Source organism: Octopus sinensis, unplaced genomic scaffold (genome assembly GCF_006345805.1).
Source record: "Octopus sinensis unplaced genomic scaffold, ASM634580v1 Contig13721, whole genome shotgun sequence".
Lineage (NCBI taxonomy): Eukaryota > Metazoa > Mollusca > Cephalopoda > Octopoda > Octopodidae > Octopus > Octopus sinensis.
This window is the reverse complement of record NW_021833034.1, coordinates 23371-42516: the sequence shown is the minus strand read 5'-3', so window position 1 is coordinate 42516 and position 19146 is coordinate 23371. Positions and strand designations below refer to the sequence as shown.

Below are 19146 nucleotides of genomic sequence, written 5' to 3'. Positions count from 1 at the left end.
CAACTGCTTTCAATTGTCTTAGCAGCTGCATAAATCATTTCATTTAATTCAGTGAAATCTGGTTTTAGTTCTTGAATAATTTCCTTTGTTACATAGTTTCCAATTTTAATTTGTTTTCTATTCTGGGTTGTATTTGAGAGATTATGAAGTGGTTCTTTATCATGCATATTGGCGTGTCTTATAACTGCAAGCTTATTCAGATGGAGTATTTACCATTTAAAAGATTGGGGCATGCAGAAGGTTTGTCAAGGACAATACCAACATACAGTGAACCACTAGAAAACACAGTGATAGTGGCATTAAGAGATGATCATGAAATAAAAAATGGATTTGTGCAACGTTGTATGTGAATTGCCTGTCACACTGGAGGAAATAAAAATTAGGCAGAAAGAGACGACTTTATCATGAAAGTAAAAAAAAACAAACGATCAGAAGAAACAAATAAAAAAATGCATGTGGTTGGACTTGACACCGTTTGAAGTCCATTTTGATACGTGACAATGTACTTTTGGGTGGCACCGAGAGTTGTAATGCCTGTCTCACTACAATCGAATGTTAAAGGAATTCCACACTGGACATCCAGGAATTTCTAGGATGAAGTCACTTTTGGGGAGTTATATTTACTAGCTGAAAATGGACCTAGATATTGAGAGGCTGGTATTCACAGAGGTTGAGCTCTACAGCAAAAATCACCATCTACCAAATTTCAACCCTGGCCCAAAACCAATATTCCATGGCCTAGACTACACAGGAGTACTAAGCAGATCATATTATCTAATAGTGATAGATAGTTTTACAAAATGACCAGAAATGTGTAGAAAAACTAACCTCCACAGTAAGAGTGGATTTTCCACTTGAACTTTTAGCAAGATATGGTACACAGTTCATGGCAAATAAATTTAAGAATTTTTGCAAGTGTTCTCAATTGAATATATCACTACTCCTCTGTATCACCCAAGATTAAACGGACAAGCTGAACATTTTGTGAACACATTAGAAGGGTGTTAAGGAAATCTATAAATGAGGTAGTGGATGATGTAGCATTGTAACAATTCCTGAGAGTTTACTGTGTAACGCCAAACACAAAAACCCCTTCAAGCATGTCGCCTGCTAAACTGATGTTCATAAGAAAAGTTAGGTCAGTTTTTGAGAAATTATTACCCAGCAGAAAAATAAAAACTAGGGAAAACGCTAAAAATACAATGAAGTATTCAATAAGTGGTGATCAGGAGTTTTTCAGAGTGTACAGAAATGGAAAAGAAGGTCGGAGAAGATGGTGAAATAATAAAATGGATCTGTAAAATTATGTACATGAAGTGAGATTCTAAATGGGAACAACATAAAAAAACACCTGAATCAGCTGAAAAGAAGGTTTGCTGAAGAAAGGGTTACAAGGAAAGAAGTACCCATGGAAGTTCTCCAAGAGATATTTGATGAGCTGATTCTGTAAGAAATCATTGAAATAAAGCATACCAGTACAAGAAAAAGAAAACATACAGAATTGTTGGAGGCAGTGTTCCAAAACGAATTAAATATTAATCTGTTGGGGAAAGTAAATCTCGAAATGGAAGATGTGATATGGAAAAAAATATTTTCCCAACAGAAGTCAATCTCAAAGGAGGAGATGTTGCGGTGACAGACAGCAACATCATCATCATCATCATCGTTTAACGTCCGCTTTCCATGCTAGCATGGGTTGGATGATTTTGACTGAGGCCTGCTGAACCAGATGGCTGCACCAGGCTTCAATCCTGATCTGACAGTGTTTCTACAGCTGGATGCCCTTCCTAATGCCAACCACTCCGTGAGTGTAGTGGGTGCTTTTTACGTGCCACCGGCATGGGGGCCAGTCAGGCGGTACTGGCAATGATCTCGCTCGAATCTTTTTACACATGCCACCGGCACAGGTGCCAGTAAGGCGACGTTGGTAGCAATTATGCTTGAATGCTGTGAAATTGAAAGTAGACTCATTGGACTCTTACAAAAGAGCAACGTACTTCATTGACAACAGAAGGCATTTGGAGTCTTGTATGCTGGGAGTTGAAAGTTAACCTCTGTGAATATATTTACTCTCCTGTTTGTTAAAATAGTGTATCTGCAAACAAGGATACAAAAGCCAGATAATTGACTTTACAGTCCCAAATGATGAGAAAGTCAATATAAATGGTTTAGAAAAAAATAGCAAAGTACCAGGACCCAACCACTGAATTACAGAGACTATGGAAAGTGCGGGTAAAATCTATTCCAGTAGTTATAGGTGCATTGGGAACTATCCCTAAAGAGAGCCTGAGCAAGAACAAACCTACAAATATTTAGGGATAAATGAAGGCTCTGGTATTCAGAATGCAAGCATGAAAGAGAAGATCAGGAAGGAATGTTATAGAGAGTTCGTGCAGTCCTGAAATCTGAACTAAATGCACGTAACAAGGTGTTAGCTATAAATTCCTTAGCAGTTCCAGTTGTTACTTATAGCTACAATGTGTTGAACTGGATATGAGTGAAGTAAAGAATATAGATAGGAAAATACGCAAGCTGCTGAGTTTAATAGGATGCACCACCAAAGGCAGACGTAGATCGCCTTTACCTTCCCAGAGCCCAAGGAGGTCGAGGCCTGATTCAATTTGAACTAGCTTACAAAACAACCACAATTGGACTGGCCAAATATCTCAAAATAACGAATGACTGGATGCTAAAGCTCGTGGAAAATCACGAGATACGAAAGAAGCTTCATTCTATCATAAGGAAAGCGAAAAATTTGCTATTGATCTTGTGCAGGATACCCAAACTGAACAACCCGAGGGAAGTACGGCAACTATTGTTGCAAAGAAGGTGAAATATGGCAACGAAAAAAGCGCACGAGCAATTGGCTGATAGGTGGGAGGAGAAACCTCTGCATGGCAAATATGTGGCCCGTAGCAAACAAGCTGATGTTGACCAGAAGCAAACTCATCAGTGGCTACGGAGCTCAGGGCTAAAAGCAGAGAGCGAAGGTTTCATCCTGGCTGCTCAAGATCAAAGCCTATTAACCCGGAACTACCAGGCCAATGTGATGAAAAATGGAGCAGACCCAAATGCTGATTCTGCAACGTCATGATTGAACAGTGGACCACCTAATCTCTGGATGTAAAGTCTTAGCACCAGTGGAGTATAAATTAAGACATGACAGAGTTGGCCAATATCTACACTGGCTAATAAGTCGGCATTGCAATATCAAAACTGCCGACAAGTGGTATAATCACCACCCTGAAGCTGTAACTGAAGGAGAAAATGTAACGATTCTGCGGGACTTTCCAGTACATACAGACCGAACCATCAAGGCCAATAAACCAGATATTGTTGTGAAAGACCAAAACAATAAAGTTTGCTTATTGATCGACATGAGCATCCCCTGTGATCATAATATCTCGGCGAAAGAATTTGACAAGCTCAGAAAATATAAAGACCTGCTCATTGAAATTGAGAAAATGTGGCATCTCAAGGCAGTTACAATACCAGTGACCGTAGGAGCACTAGGATGATCAAGAAGGGAACCGAAAATTATTTATGAATGATCCCTGGCTTACCATCCCTGCAAGAAGTGCAAAAGATTGTCTTAACTGGTACATCACACGTATTGAGAAGAGCATTGTCGATGTGAGAACTATTACTACCCATGTATTTTAATTTAACTTTATTTCTATCGAAAAAAAAATGAACGAACTAGTAAGTTTAGTTTAATGGCCTACCAATGTATACTATGAGTTTCTTTGCCCTAGGAGTCGGGAAGACACTCGACAAGAAATGGAAGCAAATTTGAAAGAAGAAGAAAAACCCATAAATAATAATGATAATAATAATAATGATAATGATAATCATAACGATGACGACGATGACAACAACAATAATAATATTGTCATATTGAGAAAGTGAGACAAATACTGTCAGATCATTGATGTAGCCATACCAAATGACATGAATGTCGTGAGAGAAGAGGTTGAAAAAATCACCAAATACTCCGAATTGAAAGTGGAAATGGCAAGACTGTATGGAAAGTGAGAGGGTAATGTTAAAGTGATACAGTGGTGATCAGAATGCTGGGTTCAATCCCATTGAAACTTCAAAACTTCTTAAGGCAACTGGAAATCCTTTGCAAGATTGTGATGTCTTACAAAAGCAGCCTATCTGGGCACAGCGCACATCTTAAGGAAAGTATTATCCGTCTGAGGTCCTTGTTGTGACTTGACAGATGACTAAAGACTCCAGTGCATTTTTACCTACACTGTGTTACGAAGGAATAACAATAATAATAATAATACAATAATAATAATAATAATAATGATAATAATAATAATGGTAATAATTAATAATAATGGTAATAATAATAATAATAATAATAATATTAATAATAATAATAATGATAATGTAAAGACTGAAAACAGAGACTGAATGTTTCATATTAGCAGCTCAAGACCAAAGCTTGCTTACCAAAACCTACCAGGCTAACATTCTTCAAATTGGTTCTGACCCTAAATGCACATTCTGCAATACATTTGATGAACAATCGACCATTTTGTTTTAATATGCCCTGTGATTACACCTATGAATTACAAAAATTGCCATGATAAGGTAGGACAGTATTTACATTGGAAAATATGTAAACACTACAAAATCATCACTCCTGCTTACTCACATGAACATTATCCTGAGCCAGTTGTTGAAGGTAAAAATGTCACTATCCTCTGAGATTTTCCTGTCATCACTGACAGAACAATCTAGGCAAATAGACCAGATATAGTTATTAAAGACAGGGAAGACAACACTTGTAGACTAATAGATGTATAAATTTATGGAATTTCCTTACTGAAAATATGATAGCTGATCCTTCCTTCTCTATCTGACAGTAACTTTTCTTACCTGGCAATAAGGAATGTGAAGCATGAGCTACAGCTTTCAGGCTACACTCTTCATTTTTGTGTAAAATCACAGCTCCAATACCACTGTCACGATCGTCTGATACCATTACTATTTCTAAGTTTGAGTCAAAACGTGATAACAACAATTCTGACATTAGAATGTTTTTAATTTCTTCAAAAGCTTTTTGGCACATGTCTTGCCAATTCCACTTAATGCCTTTTTTAACAAGTTATTCAGGAGTGCTCTTAAATCATGCATATTCAGTATGTATACCTGGTAGCAATTTGCAAGCCCCCAAAATGCTTGTAATATTTTTTATTGCACTCACCCTTAATGGATCTGGTCTACATACATTTTCATCAATAATCTGCTCTAGATATTTTATTCTTGGCATAAAAGATTCACACTTTTCCTCGCTGAGCTTTAATCTTTTATTTTGTGGGATGATCTTTTTAACATGCTCATCTTGCTGAGCACAAAATTCGCTTTTTATGAGCATGTCAACAAGGTAAGCTGTAGTGAAATATGAATCTGCAAGTGTAGTGTCCATAACTTGTTGGAAAATGTCTGGTGCTACCTTTATGCCAAAAGGAAGTCGATTAAATATGTATAATACTTTATGGGTAATTATTGTTAATAATTTTGAACATTCTTCATCAACTTTTACCTGCAAATATGCTTCAGATAGGTCCAACTTTGAAAAATATTTTCCTCCATTCAACATCACAAAATTTCTTCTGGACTTGGTAACAGGTAATTATATAGCATCAAACATTCCTTTAACTCTGTTGAAAAATCAGCACATACACAGATTTTGTTATTTTTTTTTTATTCGCATAAACTGTTGGTGATGCCATTGAATGTAATAAATTTTTTCAATAACCCCAAGTTTTTCAAGTCTATTTAATTCTTTGTTGACTTGTTGTGAAGGGTTCAGTTCATTTTGCTTTAAATACTGAGAAATGTTTTCGTTTACATCAAACTTAGCCTTTGTTTTGGTGCAAGCACCTAACTGATTAGAAAAAACTTTGGGAAAATTCCTTTTTAATCATTTCTTATAATTTGTCTGACACTTTATTTGTACTGGCAGAAAGAACCATTCACGTTTTACAGAAAAAATTATGGAGAGGTCCTATAATTCAAATAATTCCATGCAGTCTGTTCTAAATAAATTTTTTGTATTATTCAGCATAAAACGTTTGGCTTTTAAGGTTTTTCCACGAAAGATAACATCACTTATCATTTCACCCTTAAAAATTAATTTTTTTCCTGAAACACAACAAGCAACTTTCAAAGTTTCCTTCAGTCTAGGCTTCCTGATTTTCCTTCACGTATCTGTGTTAATTATCATGATATCACTGCTTGTATCCAGTTGTAACATGATGTTCACATTATTCAATTTTATGGACACAAATTTTAATTTCTGAGCCTCGCTGCAGGCTACCTCAAGGACGAACGACAATGATCTCATCTTTGTGGCTGGGGATTTCAACAGGCATGTTGGATGGCATCCTGGTATCTTCCATGGTGTTCATGGGGGCCATAGTATTAGTTCCTGAAATGAAGAGGGAACTAGGCTCCTGAAGTTCTGTGATGCAAATAACCTTTTGATCTACATCATCAATTTCAGGAAGCCAGTCAGTCATTCAATAACCTATCAGTCAGGTGACTCTGCTAGCTAGATCAATTTCATTCTCACCAGATAACAGGATGCATGGTTGCTCTTAAATACAAAGACCCTCCCTGGTGAAGAATGTACCCTCCAGCATAGACTAGTCATTAGTGACTTTAGACTCCAGGCCAGAAGGATGCCAAGAAGCAGACCAATGTGGAAAAGAAGGACTTGGAAGCTTAAGAACCCTTCACATGGTCAGAGATTTAGGGACATCCTAATTGAGAAATTTGATGATAGGGAGGAAGAGCTACAGTTCTGTGACACAGAAGGCAGCTGGGAATTCCTGTGAGACAGCTTGCTGAGTGCCACAGACCAAATCTGTGGCTGGTGCAAGTCCCTTCCAGACCTAGGGTAACATGGTGGTGGAACAATACTCTAGATAGGGCTATTGGAGCAAAGAAACAGGTCTGGAAGTGTTGGGTAGCAGGGAACTGTATCAGATAGCTAGGAGACAGGTATATCTAGCCAAGGGAGAAGCAGAAAAGAAGACATTTGCTTATGTTCAGCGTGATGAGGACCAAAGAACTGAAGTGTTTTGGATTGCAAGATGGTGTGTGAGAGAAAATTGTGATGTCACAGGAGAAAAATGTGTCTGCATAGATGATGGTGCACTAGCTTTTAATGATTCTGCAAAGAAAGAGGCTTGGCGATGTTATTAGGAAAGACTGCTGAATGTGGAGAATGAATGGGAGGAAGAGAGTCTGGCAATATTGACCCAACAACTGAGGGCCAGCTATGCGAATCAACATAGTATATAAAGCAATTAAAGATATGAAGGTAGGGAAAACATCCCAGCCATTCAGGAATCACTGGTGAGATGCTTAAAATATCTGGCAGTGTGGGTTATGGTCTAATCACTCATATAGTCAATCAGGTGGTTCACGAAGAAGTCATACCCATTGACTGGTGTAATAACACTATAGTCAACTGCTACAAAGGTAAAGGCGATGCCCTAGATGAATAATTACAGAGCTATCAATTGTTGGCTCAGTGATGATGAAAGGCATAGAGAGTCATATCACAATTAATTAGGGAGAGAATTAGCCTAGATGAGATGCAGTTTGGTTTTGTGCAAGGTAGAAGCACCCCTGATGCTATATTTCTGATAAGGCAGCTGCAGGAGAAATACCTAACCAAAGATAAACCTCTGTTCTTGGCTTTTGTTGACTTGGAGAAAGCTTTTGACAGGGTCCCCTAATCCCTTATCTGGTGGTTAATGCAGAAACTAGGGATAGGTGAGTGGCTGGTGAGAGCCATAGAAGCCTTGTCCAAGGACACTACCAGTAAGGTGAGGGTTGGCAATGAGTACAGTGAAGAATTGAGGGTACAAGTAGGGGTTCAACAAGGATCAGTCATCAGCCCCCTCTTGTTCATTATAGTCCTCCACGCAATAACAAAGGAATTCAAGACAAGTTGCACCTGGGAGCTCCTCTATGCTAATGATCTTACTCTTATAGCTAAATCACTGAACTAGAGAAGTTCCAGGTATGGAAGCAAGGTCTAGGATCAAAGTCATAGTAAGTAGGAAGGCAGACAAATCACAAATCTCCTCAGGTAGACAGACCTGCCCGACCTATAGAAAAGGCGTAGGTAGAAACTGCATAAGATGCACCCAGTGTAAGCTTTGGACACACAACATAAAAGATGCATAAAAGGTTAACAAGTAAAGTAGCTTTCGTATGTGGAAGGTACATAGGTACAATAACGCTGAAAATATGCAGAAAATAGACTCCATCACTGCCAGTGGGGCAAGCTAGAGGTAGTAGATAGCTTCCATTACCTAGGTGACCAAGTTAGTAGCAGAAATGGATGCTCTGAGAGTATATTGTGAGAATAAGAATAGGCTGGGCAAAGTTCAGGGAGCTCCTACCCCTGCTATCAACAAAGGCCTCTCTCTCTCTCAGAGTGAAAGGCAGATTGTATGAAACCTGTGTGTGAACAGCTATGCTGCATGGCAGTGAAACATGGGCTGTGACAGCTGAGGAGATGCGTAGGATTGAAAGAAATGAAGCCAGTATGCTTTGCTGTTGTGCAATGTCAGTGTGCATGTTTCGCAGAGTGTAAGCATCTTGAGAGAAAAGTCAGTCATGAGAGGCATCAGATGTGGTGTGCAAGAGAGACGGCTGTGCTGGTATGGTCATGTGATGCATATGAGTGAGGACAGCTGTGTAAAGAAATGCCAATCTGTAAATGCTGAGGGAACCCATAGTAAAGGTAGACCCAGGAAGATATGGGACGATGTGGTGAAGCACAATTTTTGAGCCTTACAGAGGCAATGTCTAGTGACCGAGACCTTTGGTGATGTGCTGTACTTGAGAGGACCCATCAAGCCAAGTGCACCTATGCTGGTGGCAAGTAATGAACATTTTTTGAACGTTGTGCCTCATGGAGGCAAAGTGGTTGAGTTCTTTTCAAGTGTTGGGCCTCATGGTGGCAATGACCAAGAACTTTGGCATTATGTTATGCTTGAGCAGAAGACCCATGAAGCCAAGTAAAACTGCAGTCATAGCTATACCAGTGTCACATAAATTTGCACCTGTGCCGGTGGAATGTAAACACACTCCACTGTCATGCAAATGGCACTCATGCTGATGGCATGTAAAAGCACTCATTACACTCTTGGATTGGTTGGCATTAGGAAGGGCAACCAGCCATAGAAAACCACTCCAAATCAGACTGGAGCCTAGTGCAGCCTTCCAGCTTACCATCCCTGGTCAGACCGTCCAACCCATGCCAGCCTGAACAATGGACGTTAAATGATGACAATGATGATAATGAATACTTTCTTGACAGAATTTTTTTCATTCAGCCTTTGTTTTTGTTTCACTCTACAATGTGAGCTTTTATGTCCAATTTTTCCACACTGAAAATGTTTTTTACTTTTTGGAATGGTCAATTACATTTAAAATGTAAACCTTTGCACCATAGCATGGCCCATAGCATTCAATCTTGATATATTTTTTTCTTTTCTTTTTTCTAATCCTTTACAGGTTGGCATGCATAAATATAAGAGCAATCTTTTCTTCACTTACATCAGTATCATGCCTTAAATTCATAATTCTCTCACATCCTTCTGCTACTGCCTGTAGAGTTAATTTTGGTTCTGTTCTAATTTTGTTAATATCTGAGAATATGTACCTGCATCTTTGCTTTCGGTTAGCCCTAGAACGAAAATTAGACATTTGAACATGTCTGAGGTCAGTTTATTTAATTTGAATTTTTCACATTCTCTGTTAACAACCCCACCATAGGTGACGAAATTTCCATCATATTTCGCAACCAAATTTAAATACTGCCAGTGAGTATTGAACCGGGAACTCATTTCATTGAAAATTTTCAATAAAATTTGTTTCCTCAAAACAAATCTCAGCTTGATTCTTCAGCAGGGGATAACTTTCTTAAAAGTGGTCCCACTTCTTTCTTGTCAGTCCAGTTTTGATGTTCTTGTTCAAGATTTCTTCGTCTCTTCAAAAATGTGCAGAAAATGTTGTTCCTTCTTCTTCTGAGTTATAACTGAACTCTCCTCCAGTTCAGTTTACTCCATTGTCTGCTGACAATGACTATGACATACTTTTGGATATCTTGAATATTACTTGCACCAACTGTTGGTTTTGTTGTTGTTGCTGCTTTTGCAACTGCACTATGTAGGCCAATAAGTCCTCCATGTTAACGATTTTTTCGTACAAAAAATTTGAGCGTCTGAATGCAAGCTTCAAACACCTCATCATCACTTTTATATTCTTGTTGTTTGGATATAGGATTAAAATGGAAGCTGGGCAAAAGCAATGTATTCACATGACACACTACTAATACTTCAACGTCAGACTCCAAATGCCTTCTGCCTCTCAATGAAGTACGTTACTCTTTTATGAATCTACTTTCAATCCCACAGGGGTGTTACTCTCTATTCACCACAACATAACTACTACCCCACGTCCTGCAGAGATCAATAAGTTAGTGTCTACTATATTTTTAGTACCTATCCTACTGATAACAGAACATACTTTTCTGGTAACATCTAGCAACTTCCTCTTAATGCTGGTAATCTTTTTCCTGTCTTCTTTACCCATTACTTCCTTCAACTTATTTAAAATCTGCTCATCTTCCTCACTTATGTTGCTGGTGTCAGGTTTCTTTTCCTGATCAGTTATTGTTTTGTCTTCTAGGCTCTTCATTTGCTTGAACTGTATCACTGATGTTGTTTAGCCGTTCTAATTCTTGACCTCTCTCTTTTTTGTTGTCTTGTGATCTTTTCCATCGCCAATTCTGTCATCCACTTCTTCTCCTAATAGCATTAGCTTGGTTCACTAGTCTCTGCTCTGTTACTTCAAACATACATTTTTTCAGCCAAAGCATTAACATGCGTTTCCTGTAACCATTGCCCCCATTTCCTTCTTGAGCCACTGCTGAGTGAGAAGCCTTCCCTTAAAGGTCTAGCCTCATTTGTTATCACTAGAGTTTCTGTGTAAATTCAGGTCTCTCACAACCTGAATTAAGGCAATGTTCATCTGTGTTTTTTATCTTGACTGCTTCAAAATGCATCTGACATTGTTATTTCCTTTCTTATCATTATTACTATTGCTGTTAATTTATGCTCCAGTTACCAGTGTAGTGACGGTATACAGCGGCGCGCGCGCGCACCGTCCATTCCTGTTTCGCGCGTGCGGAGTTTGTGCCTTCTGATGGGCAGAGAGAGGAAGGGCCCTCTCGCGCATGCGCGAAGCCCCGAAAGAAGGACCCTTTTGCCTACGTGGCAGTTAGCCGAGGCAGGGGAATCGTAGGACGTTGACCACTAGCGTCCAGCAGCAGTCATTGACTTGAGACAAAAGCGACTGAAGGCAACAGACGTGAAATTCTTTCTCTCTGTCCGAACTTGACATAGCAGCAGCTTTACCAAAAGACTTTTAACCTGAATTGTTGCAGACAACATCATCTTCTTCTTTCCGGACGCCATCTTTGACCAGTGTCGTTAGCATTTGAACACTGTAGATTCTACAGCGATATAGTTCAGCTCTGACACATCTATACCAAAGGGATACCCAGATATACCACTTATTTGTTACTGTCATAAGAGAATAAAGTATATATATATTATTTATGTCTGCGTCTTGTTGTTTCTGACTGGTAGAGAATCTGGATTATTAAAGCAACGGAAAGTGATTGCTTCTCGCACCCCCAAAAGGTCCAGAGAAGATATTCACTAGTTTGTTACACCAGCTTAGTAATTTTAGTAAATTCTGTATTATCACTATCATCATCATCATCATCATCATTTAACATCTGTTGTCCATGCTGGCATGGGTTGGACGGCTTGACTGAGCTGGCATGCTGGAAGGCTGCACCAGACTCCAATCTGATTTGGCATGGTTTTCTATGGCTGGATGCCCTTCCTAATGCCAACCACTCCAAGAGTGTAATGGGTGCTTTTATGTGCAACTGGCACGGGTGCCATTAGCTTGATGGGTCTTCTTCTCAAGCATGACATAATGCCAAAGGTCTTGGTTATTGCCTCTGTGAGGCCCATTCAAATTTAGTTGAATGCAACACAAAAGATCCATTTTCTTAGGGTTTCTCTAAATATTTATCATTAATTAGAGAGATTTTCAATCTGAGTACTAAGGAAGAAGAAATAATTAAACAACACTTAACATCATTCACTATTCAAGAGTCCCAAGATGGTAGCAGTGATGTACTAGATGGTGATGTATAGCAATAATTAAAGAGCAGTTGTTATCACTCCCCACAGGGATAAGATGATAGTCTTTTTCAGGTTAACTTCATTATTTCAAGAACCGATAGCTCTTCACTGAACAGAAAAACAGGAAACACTTGAATTATTATTTAATCTTGAAGCTGCACCATAAGAAATCTTCTGCTTGTTTGGTTATTTTTCATTGACAAAATAAATATTTCTTCTATTTCAGATGATGAAGATGAAGAAATAGAAGATAATGTCTCTGCTGGTCAAAAAGACGTTGGTGTCACATTGAAATTCTTTGCTGAATACCAAAATCTTGACAATGCTATAGAAACTGTTAAAAAGGAGTACGATTCTCTATTAACAACTGAGAAAATACCATTTGATGTGGACTTGACAGAATCTCGAGTAAGTTGTCCACAACAATACAGGGTTCTTATTTAATTATTTATTTATTTATTTATTTATTTATTTATTATCTCCATATTATTACACCTGCTAAGGGAGATAAGTCAGGATTAAATTCAAGTTATTTCCCTTGGCTTCTGTACTAGCGTTGCTACAACTCTTTTGCAAGGTAGTGGTAAATCTTCACAGTATATTCAAGCTTCCATTTCCTTTGAGTGAAATGTGTGCAATGTTCCACCAAATTCTGATCAAGGAAACATTCTTAGGCAAGTAAAAGTCTTCAGTATTGACGAAGCTTCAATGATACCAGTTTATGCTTTGGAAGCTGTAGACAATTGTTTAAGAGCTATTATGAATGGTAACAGTATATTTGGAAGTCACTAACTACCAGTCAATGTTGTGGGGTACATTCTTCGCCTGGGAAGGTTTTGGCATTTATAAGCAGCCATCTTTCCCTTTTTCTGGCAAGGATGTAGTCGATTGGCTAGTATGTCGGCCCGATCGGTAGGTGACCAGGTGGCTTGTAGGTTTCCTGAAGTTAGTGTTGCAAACCATAAGACTATTCGCATCGCAGAACTCCAGCAGCCTGGTTCCCTCCTCGTTGCGGGAACCATAACCGTAGCCTCCATGTACACCATGGAAGCCCCCAGCATGTCGTCCAACATGCCCATTGAAGTCACCAGCCACAAAGAGAAGGTCCCTGTCGTTCGTCAATGAGGTGGTCTGCAGTAGGGTGTCATAGAATTGGTCTTTCTGTCCATCGGGTAGCCCTGGTTGAGAGGCATAGGCCGATATAATGGTTGCTAAACTATGATGAAGCAATTATCTAATCTTAAGTATTCTGCCACATACTCTGACTACCTCGATTACCTTATCTACCCATTTTTCGGTGATAAGTATACCCACACCCCCGACCCCGTCAGTATTCCCAGCCCAGAAAATCTTGTACCTCTGTCCTTTGCCTGAGAGGAACCTAGCAGAACCTCCTCTCCACCTCACTTCTTGAATGCAGCATATATCAACACACCTCTGTTCAAGCAATTCAACGATCTCGCCAGACCTGCCTTTCAGTGTGCCAACGTTAAGGGTGACAACCCTGAGGGTGTGGGCGGTATTGGCCCTAGTAGCTTCATGAACCTGAAAAGAAAACTCGCGTTTGGCAGGATTCATAGACAAACAATAAAACTTAAGATCAAACCGCGTACACTACACTAACATATTTTGCAATGAATGACCACTACCTTTTATGGAAGGGGGTGGGGGTGGCGTAAGACTTTGAAGTGTACATGGGAGACAACAAGAATGAGAAAATTTAGGACTTCCTGTAACGGTGGAGGTTTTGCACCGCGAAAACAAGCAGCCATGTAGGGGCACCTCTCATTTCTTGGAAAAGGAATACTTATTAGTAGGTATAAAATACCTAAATTTGAGAGAGATATTTTGCAGATGGATCTGTGTTTTTGACCAGAAAATACATTTTAAGAGAATCTGAAGAAGAAATTGTTTGGCTAATTTAAAAAATATTTCAGATGATTTAGAATTTAGAATGATTTAGAATATTTCAAATAAGAAGATAATATTTCATAACTTGACTGCTGTCCAATGTTGTACAATATGAAAATTGGAGATGTGAGATATTCTGGACTTCAAGAGAGAGTATCATAGGAAATCAAAATATTGTGCAGATGGTTAGTGGTATGCTTGCACTTAATGATCCTGAAAAGAATAAAGAGGTATGATGCCAGTGCTGCTATGAAATGTAGAGAATGACTGGGAGAAAGAGAATTTTCCCAATATGGACCCAACAGAGGGACCAGCCACCCAAGTTGACAGCAGTATGACAGATACAGCTTAAAAGGGTATGAAAATAGAGAAAGTCCTTGATCCATCACGAATTAGTTGGGATGCTGAAAGTATCCGGTGGAGTCAGCTATGACCTAATGCTGTGAATCAGACTATACGAGAAGATGTCACATTCAGTGAATGGTACTTGGTATTTGTTGACCTGGAGAAAGCCTTTCACTGGTTCTCTGCTGTATGATGAGGTAGACTCTGAGGAAGCTAGAAGTTGATTAATGGCTTGTGAGAGACATACAAGCCATATACAGGAGTGCAATCAATAAGGTGAGCGTTGTCCATGAGTACAGTAATGAATTTAGGTTACAGGTAGGAGTGCAACAGGACTCGGTTATCAGTCCTCCCTTATCCATCATTACTCTTCATAACATAGCAGAAGAATTTAAACTGGGTGCCCTTGGGAGCTAGTCTATGCTGATGACATCATTCTCAAGGCAGAATCTATTGTAGAATTAGAAAAGAGATTCCAGGTGTGGACGAAAACTTTAGAATTGAAGTTGCTTAAGATTAATTTAGCCAAGACCAAAGTTCTATAGAAGCAGGAAAGCAGACAAGACTCCACTGCCCACAAGTCTCACTTGACGTATGGGAAATGTGTAGGCAGGAATTCTGTTCTGAGTACCCAGTGCAAACTATGGATGCATAAGTAGTGCAGTGGAATCACAGGGAAGCTAAAAGAGGAAGAAGTGATTGTATGTGGAAGATACTAAGGAGACAATAGGAAATAGATTTTCTCAAATACCTTGGGAACTCCTTAGAAGAAATGATGTACTGAAAGTATAGTTGCTAGAATAAGAACTGGATGGAGAAAATTCAGGGAGTTATTACCTCTGTTGGCTATGAAAGAACTCTTTACTTTCTCTTTCTCTTTCTCTCTCTCTCTCTCTCTTCTCTCTCTCTCTCTCTCTCTCTCTCTTCTCTCTCTCTTCTCTCTCTCTCTCTCTCTCTCTCTCTCAATAAAAGGCAGGTTGTATGATGCATGTGTTTGAAAAACAATACAACAAAGTAGTGAGATGTGGCCTACAAATGGTGATGTGAAAATCAAAGAGAACTGAAACTAGCATGCTCTGGAGGATGTACAACATCAGTGTGCATATACAACAAAGTGCTATAGTCTTGAAAGAAAAGTTAAGTGCCAGAAGAATCAAATGTGATGTGTAGAAGAGATTATTGTGTTAGTTTGGTCATGTGATGCTTATGGAGGGGGACAGCTGCACGAACAAGTGCTAGTCACTCAAAGTGGGTGGAATTTATGAAAAAGGGAGGCCCAGGAGGACATGAGAGGAAATAGTGAAGGCTGATCTCAAGATGTTGAGCCTCACAGAGGAGATGATAAAGAACTCAGATGACAAGTGATTCACTGTGTTTGAAAAGACTCATCATCCAACACAGCAAAAATGATGTCTAGAAAGTATTCTTGTTATGATTGTAACCCATCCTGCCCCATCAAGCATTCTCCCAACACCCAGCCCTCCATCACTCCACATATTATCCTCCTCCTCCTCCTCCTCCTCCTCCCATGCTACTTCACCAATCACTTTTCTTTGCCTTTAGTTTTTCTCTCTCCTTTGCCACATTCCATTCCATTTCATTAAGACATCTCACCTATCTGCTTTCACCCTCAGCACCCTCTCATTTATGCCATCACACCCCACTCACTCTAGCCACCCCGTAGATACTGCTACATCTCCCTATTTTCCATTCCTAAACATTGCACACCACTGCCCTCCCCCCATCAATCTTTTGGTCTGTCTCTCACCTAACCCCCCCTCTACCATACAAACATTCCCTATCAACTGAACCTTCTCTTTCCTACCCACCCCACATTTCTAACCACCAGCCACTCTCCCCTCACATATACAAGAACCCCTTCCTTCCCTGAACCTCTCTCTCCTCTCCTATATTCCTCTTCCTGTCCCCTAAGAGTCTGCTCTATCACTGCATCACTATCATCTCCTCCCAACTACCCCCAGCCACCCCTAGATAATGTGTGGTACCCATGTATTCCCCTCTGTAGCAAAACATCAATGCTTCTCCCCCAGTCATACTTTAAGCTTTAGCATAAACCCACTTCCTTCTTCCCTCCAATACTCACCTCCCCCGCCCACGTCCCTCACTTCATATCAGGAGTTTTTCCTTTCTTCATTCTTCTCTCTTTCTACCTTGCAAGTTACTTGACAACCTCACTTGTGCTGGTGGGTCAAGAAAGAAAAAGTACCCAGTGCCTTTCTCTGTAAAGTGGTGGGTATTAGGAACGGCATCCAGCCACAGACTCTATGCCACAACAGACGACTGGAGATCACCATAGCCCTGTGGCTTGCCAGAGCCTCTCAAACTGTCCACTCTATGCTAGCATAAAAAAAAAGCAAACTTTATATGATGATGATAACGATGATGACAATGATCTGTATCATTTCTAGAATTAATTTGGTTTTTTATTTTATCTTTTCAGAAGCCGAATTTAAAGAGTATTGGTACAGATCATGAAGTCCAGATTTCTATCAGGGACAAAATTGAAATTCATGGCAGACATTCTCATGTAAAAAATGCTAAACTTGATGTCCAATCATTATTAATGGAATACAAAGAGGCTGATGAGGAAATCATTTTTAAAGACATTGCACAATGGTCTTACTTTGATGAAAATAATCCAGAAAACATAAGAATGTTTAGTGACAAAGAAAATGCCATGCTTGAGAAAGCATACTCACTGGGAAAAAGATTCCTTAATTTGAAGAAAATAAAATATGATATTAAGAAAATGTGTTTTCAACACGAAGGGAGGAAATTTAAAATGAAGAGAAAACAAAACCTAAGGTATGGTACGTGCATATTTTTTTTACTATAAAGACGTTCTTGCTTGTTTTTTGTTGTCTTTTTATCAGTAACTAGCAGTATCGCCCGGCGTTGCTCGGGTTTGTAAGGGAAATAACTATATAAGCATTTTTAGAGAGTTATAGCCAAAAAATGCATTAAAATGGAAAAAAAAAAATGATTGTAAATATTTTTTTAAATTGTTGACTCATCGTAGACATTTTTAGAGAGTTACTTCCCTTATATAATAGCGAAAAAATGCATTAAAATGGAAAAAAATGATGGTAAATTTCTTTTTAAATCGTAGACTCATCATAGACGCACGCTAATACCCAGAAGGGCTCGATATGAATCACGACTATAAGATACCCGGTTTTGGTTAAACTGCACCGCAAAATGTGGGAGTAGTTAGGAATCTAAATCGTAGGAGACAGACACACAACCTCACTTTTATATCTAAAGATAACTGTTGGTTGGTTGGTTTCTCTAGTCACACTTTACATTGTACAAAGAGAGAGAGAGAAAAGAGCAACAAACAGAGGGAGAGAGGAGAACTATAGAGATAGAGGGATACAAGAATGCTTCCGTAAGAGATAGATAGAAAAGAGCTACATAGACAGAGAGGGGGGGGGAGAAGAGAGCAAATGAGAGTGGGCAAGAAGAGAGCTACAGTGAGAGGGAAAAGTGTGCAAAAGAGGGTGGGGATGAAGAGAGGGTTAGAAAGAAGCTACAAAGAGAGAGGGGAAGAGAGCAACTGAGAGAAGGAAGAAGAGAACTACAGAGAGATAGAGAGAGAAAAGAGCTACAGAGAGAAGGAAGAAGAGAGCTACTGAGGGAGAGAAGGAAAGCGCTACAGAAAGAGGAGGAGATGAAAACAACAGAAAGCGGCTCAGAATAAAGCTACAAAGAGAGGGGAGAAGAGAGCTACAGAGAGAAGGGAGAAGAGAGCTACAGAGAGAGAGGAGAGAAAAGAGCTACAGAGAGAGAGAAGAGAAGAGAGCTACAGAGAAAGGAGTAGAAGAGAACAACAGAAATGGGTCAGAAGAGAGCTACAGAAAGAGATGAGAAGAGAGCTAGAGAGAAATGGGAGAAGAAAGCTATGGAGGGAGGGGGAGAAGAGTACAACCAGGAGAGGGTCAGAATAAAGCTACAGAGAGAGAGGGGGGGAGAAAAGAGCTACATGAAGAGAGGAGAAGCGAGCTAGAGAGAGAAAGGAATAGAGCTACAGAGAGTGGGGAGAAGGAAACAACAGAGAGGGGACAAGAAGAGAGCTACAGCGAGAGGGAAAAGAAAGCAACAGCATGAGGGTGAGGAGAGCTACAGAAAGATGATCAGAAGTAAACTACAAAGAGAGGAGAGAAGAGAGCTACAGAGAGAGACAAGAAGAGATCTACACAGAGAGAGGAGAAAAGAACTACAGAGATAGGGAAGAATAGAGCAGAGCTACAGAGAGTGAGTAGGACGATAACAGAAAAAGGGTCAGAAGAAAGCTACAGAGTAAGGGGGGAAAGAGCTACAGGGAAAAGGGAGAAGAAAGCTATAAAGCAAGGGAAGAAGAGAGCTACAAAGAGAAGGGAGAGCTATAGAGAAGTATAAGAAAAGAGCTACAGAGAGAGTGGAGAAGAAAGCTTCAGTGAGAGGCTAGAAGAGAGCAGTGGAAAGAGGGTAAAAAACGCTACAGTGAAAGAGGGTCATAAGAGAGCTACAGAGAGTGAGGAAAATTAGTTACCGAGAGAGAGAAAGAGAGAAGAGAGTTACATAGAGTGGGAGAGAAGATAACAACAGAAAGGTCAGAAGAAAG

The 19146-nt window shown here is 39.6% G+C and overlaps 1 protein-coding gene across 1 annotated transcript in view; it reads left to right on the top strand.

Moving 5' to 3' along the window:
* The window catches only part of LOC115229862 (protein mono-ADP-ribosyltransferase PARP14-like), an 82948-nt gene that overhangs the window by 45662 nt on the left and 18140 nt on the right, over positions 1-19146 (top strand). Inside the window, exons 9-10 of the mRNA XM_036499360.1 lie at positions 12493-12674; positions 16984-17353. Coding sequence (XP_036355253.1) covers positions 12493-12674; positions 16984-17353 — 552 coding nt within the window. The remainder of the gene's footprint in view (positions 1-12492; positions 12675-16983; positions 17354-19146) is intronic.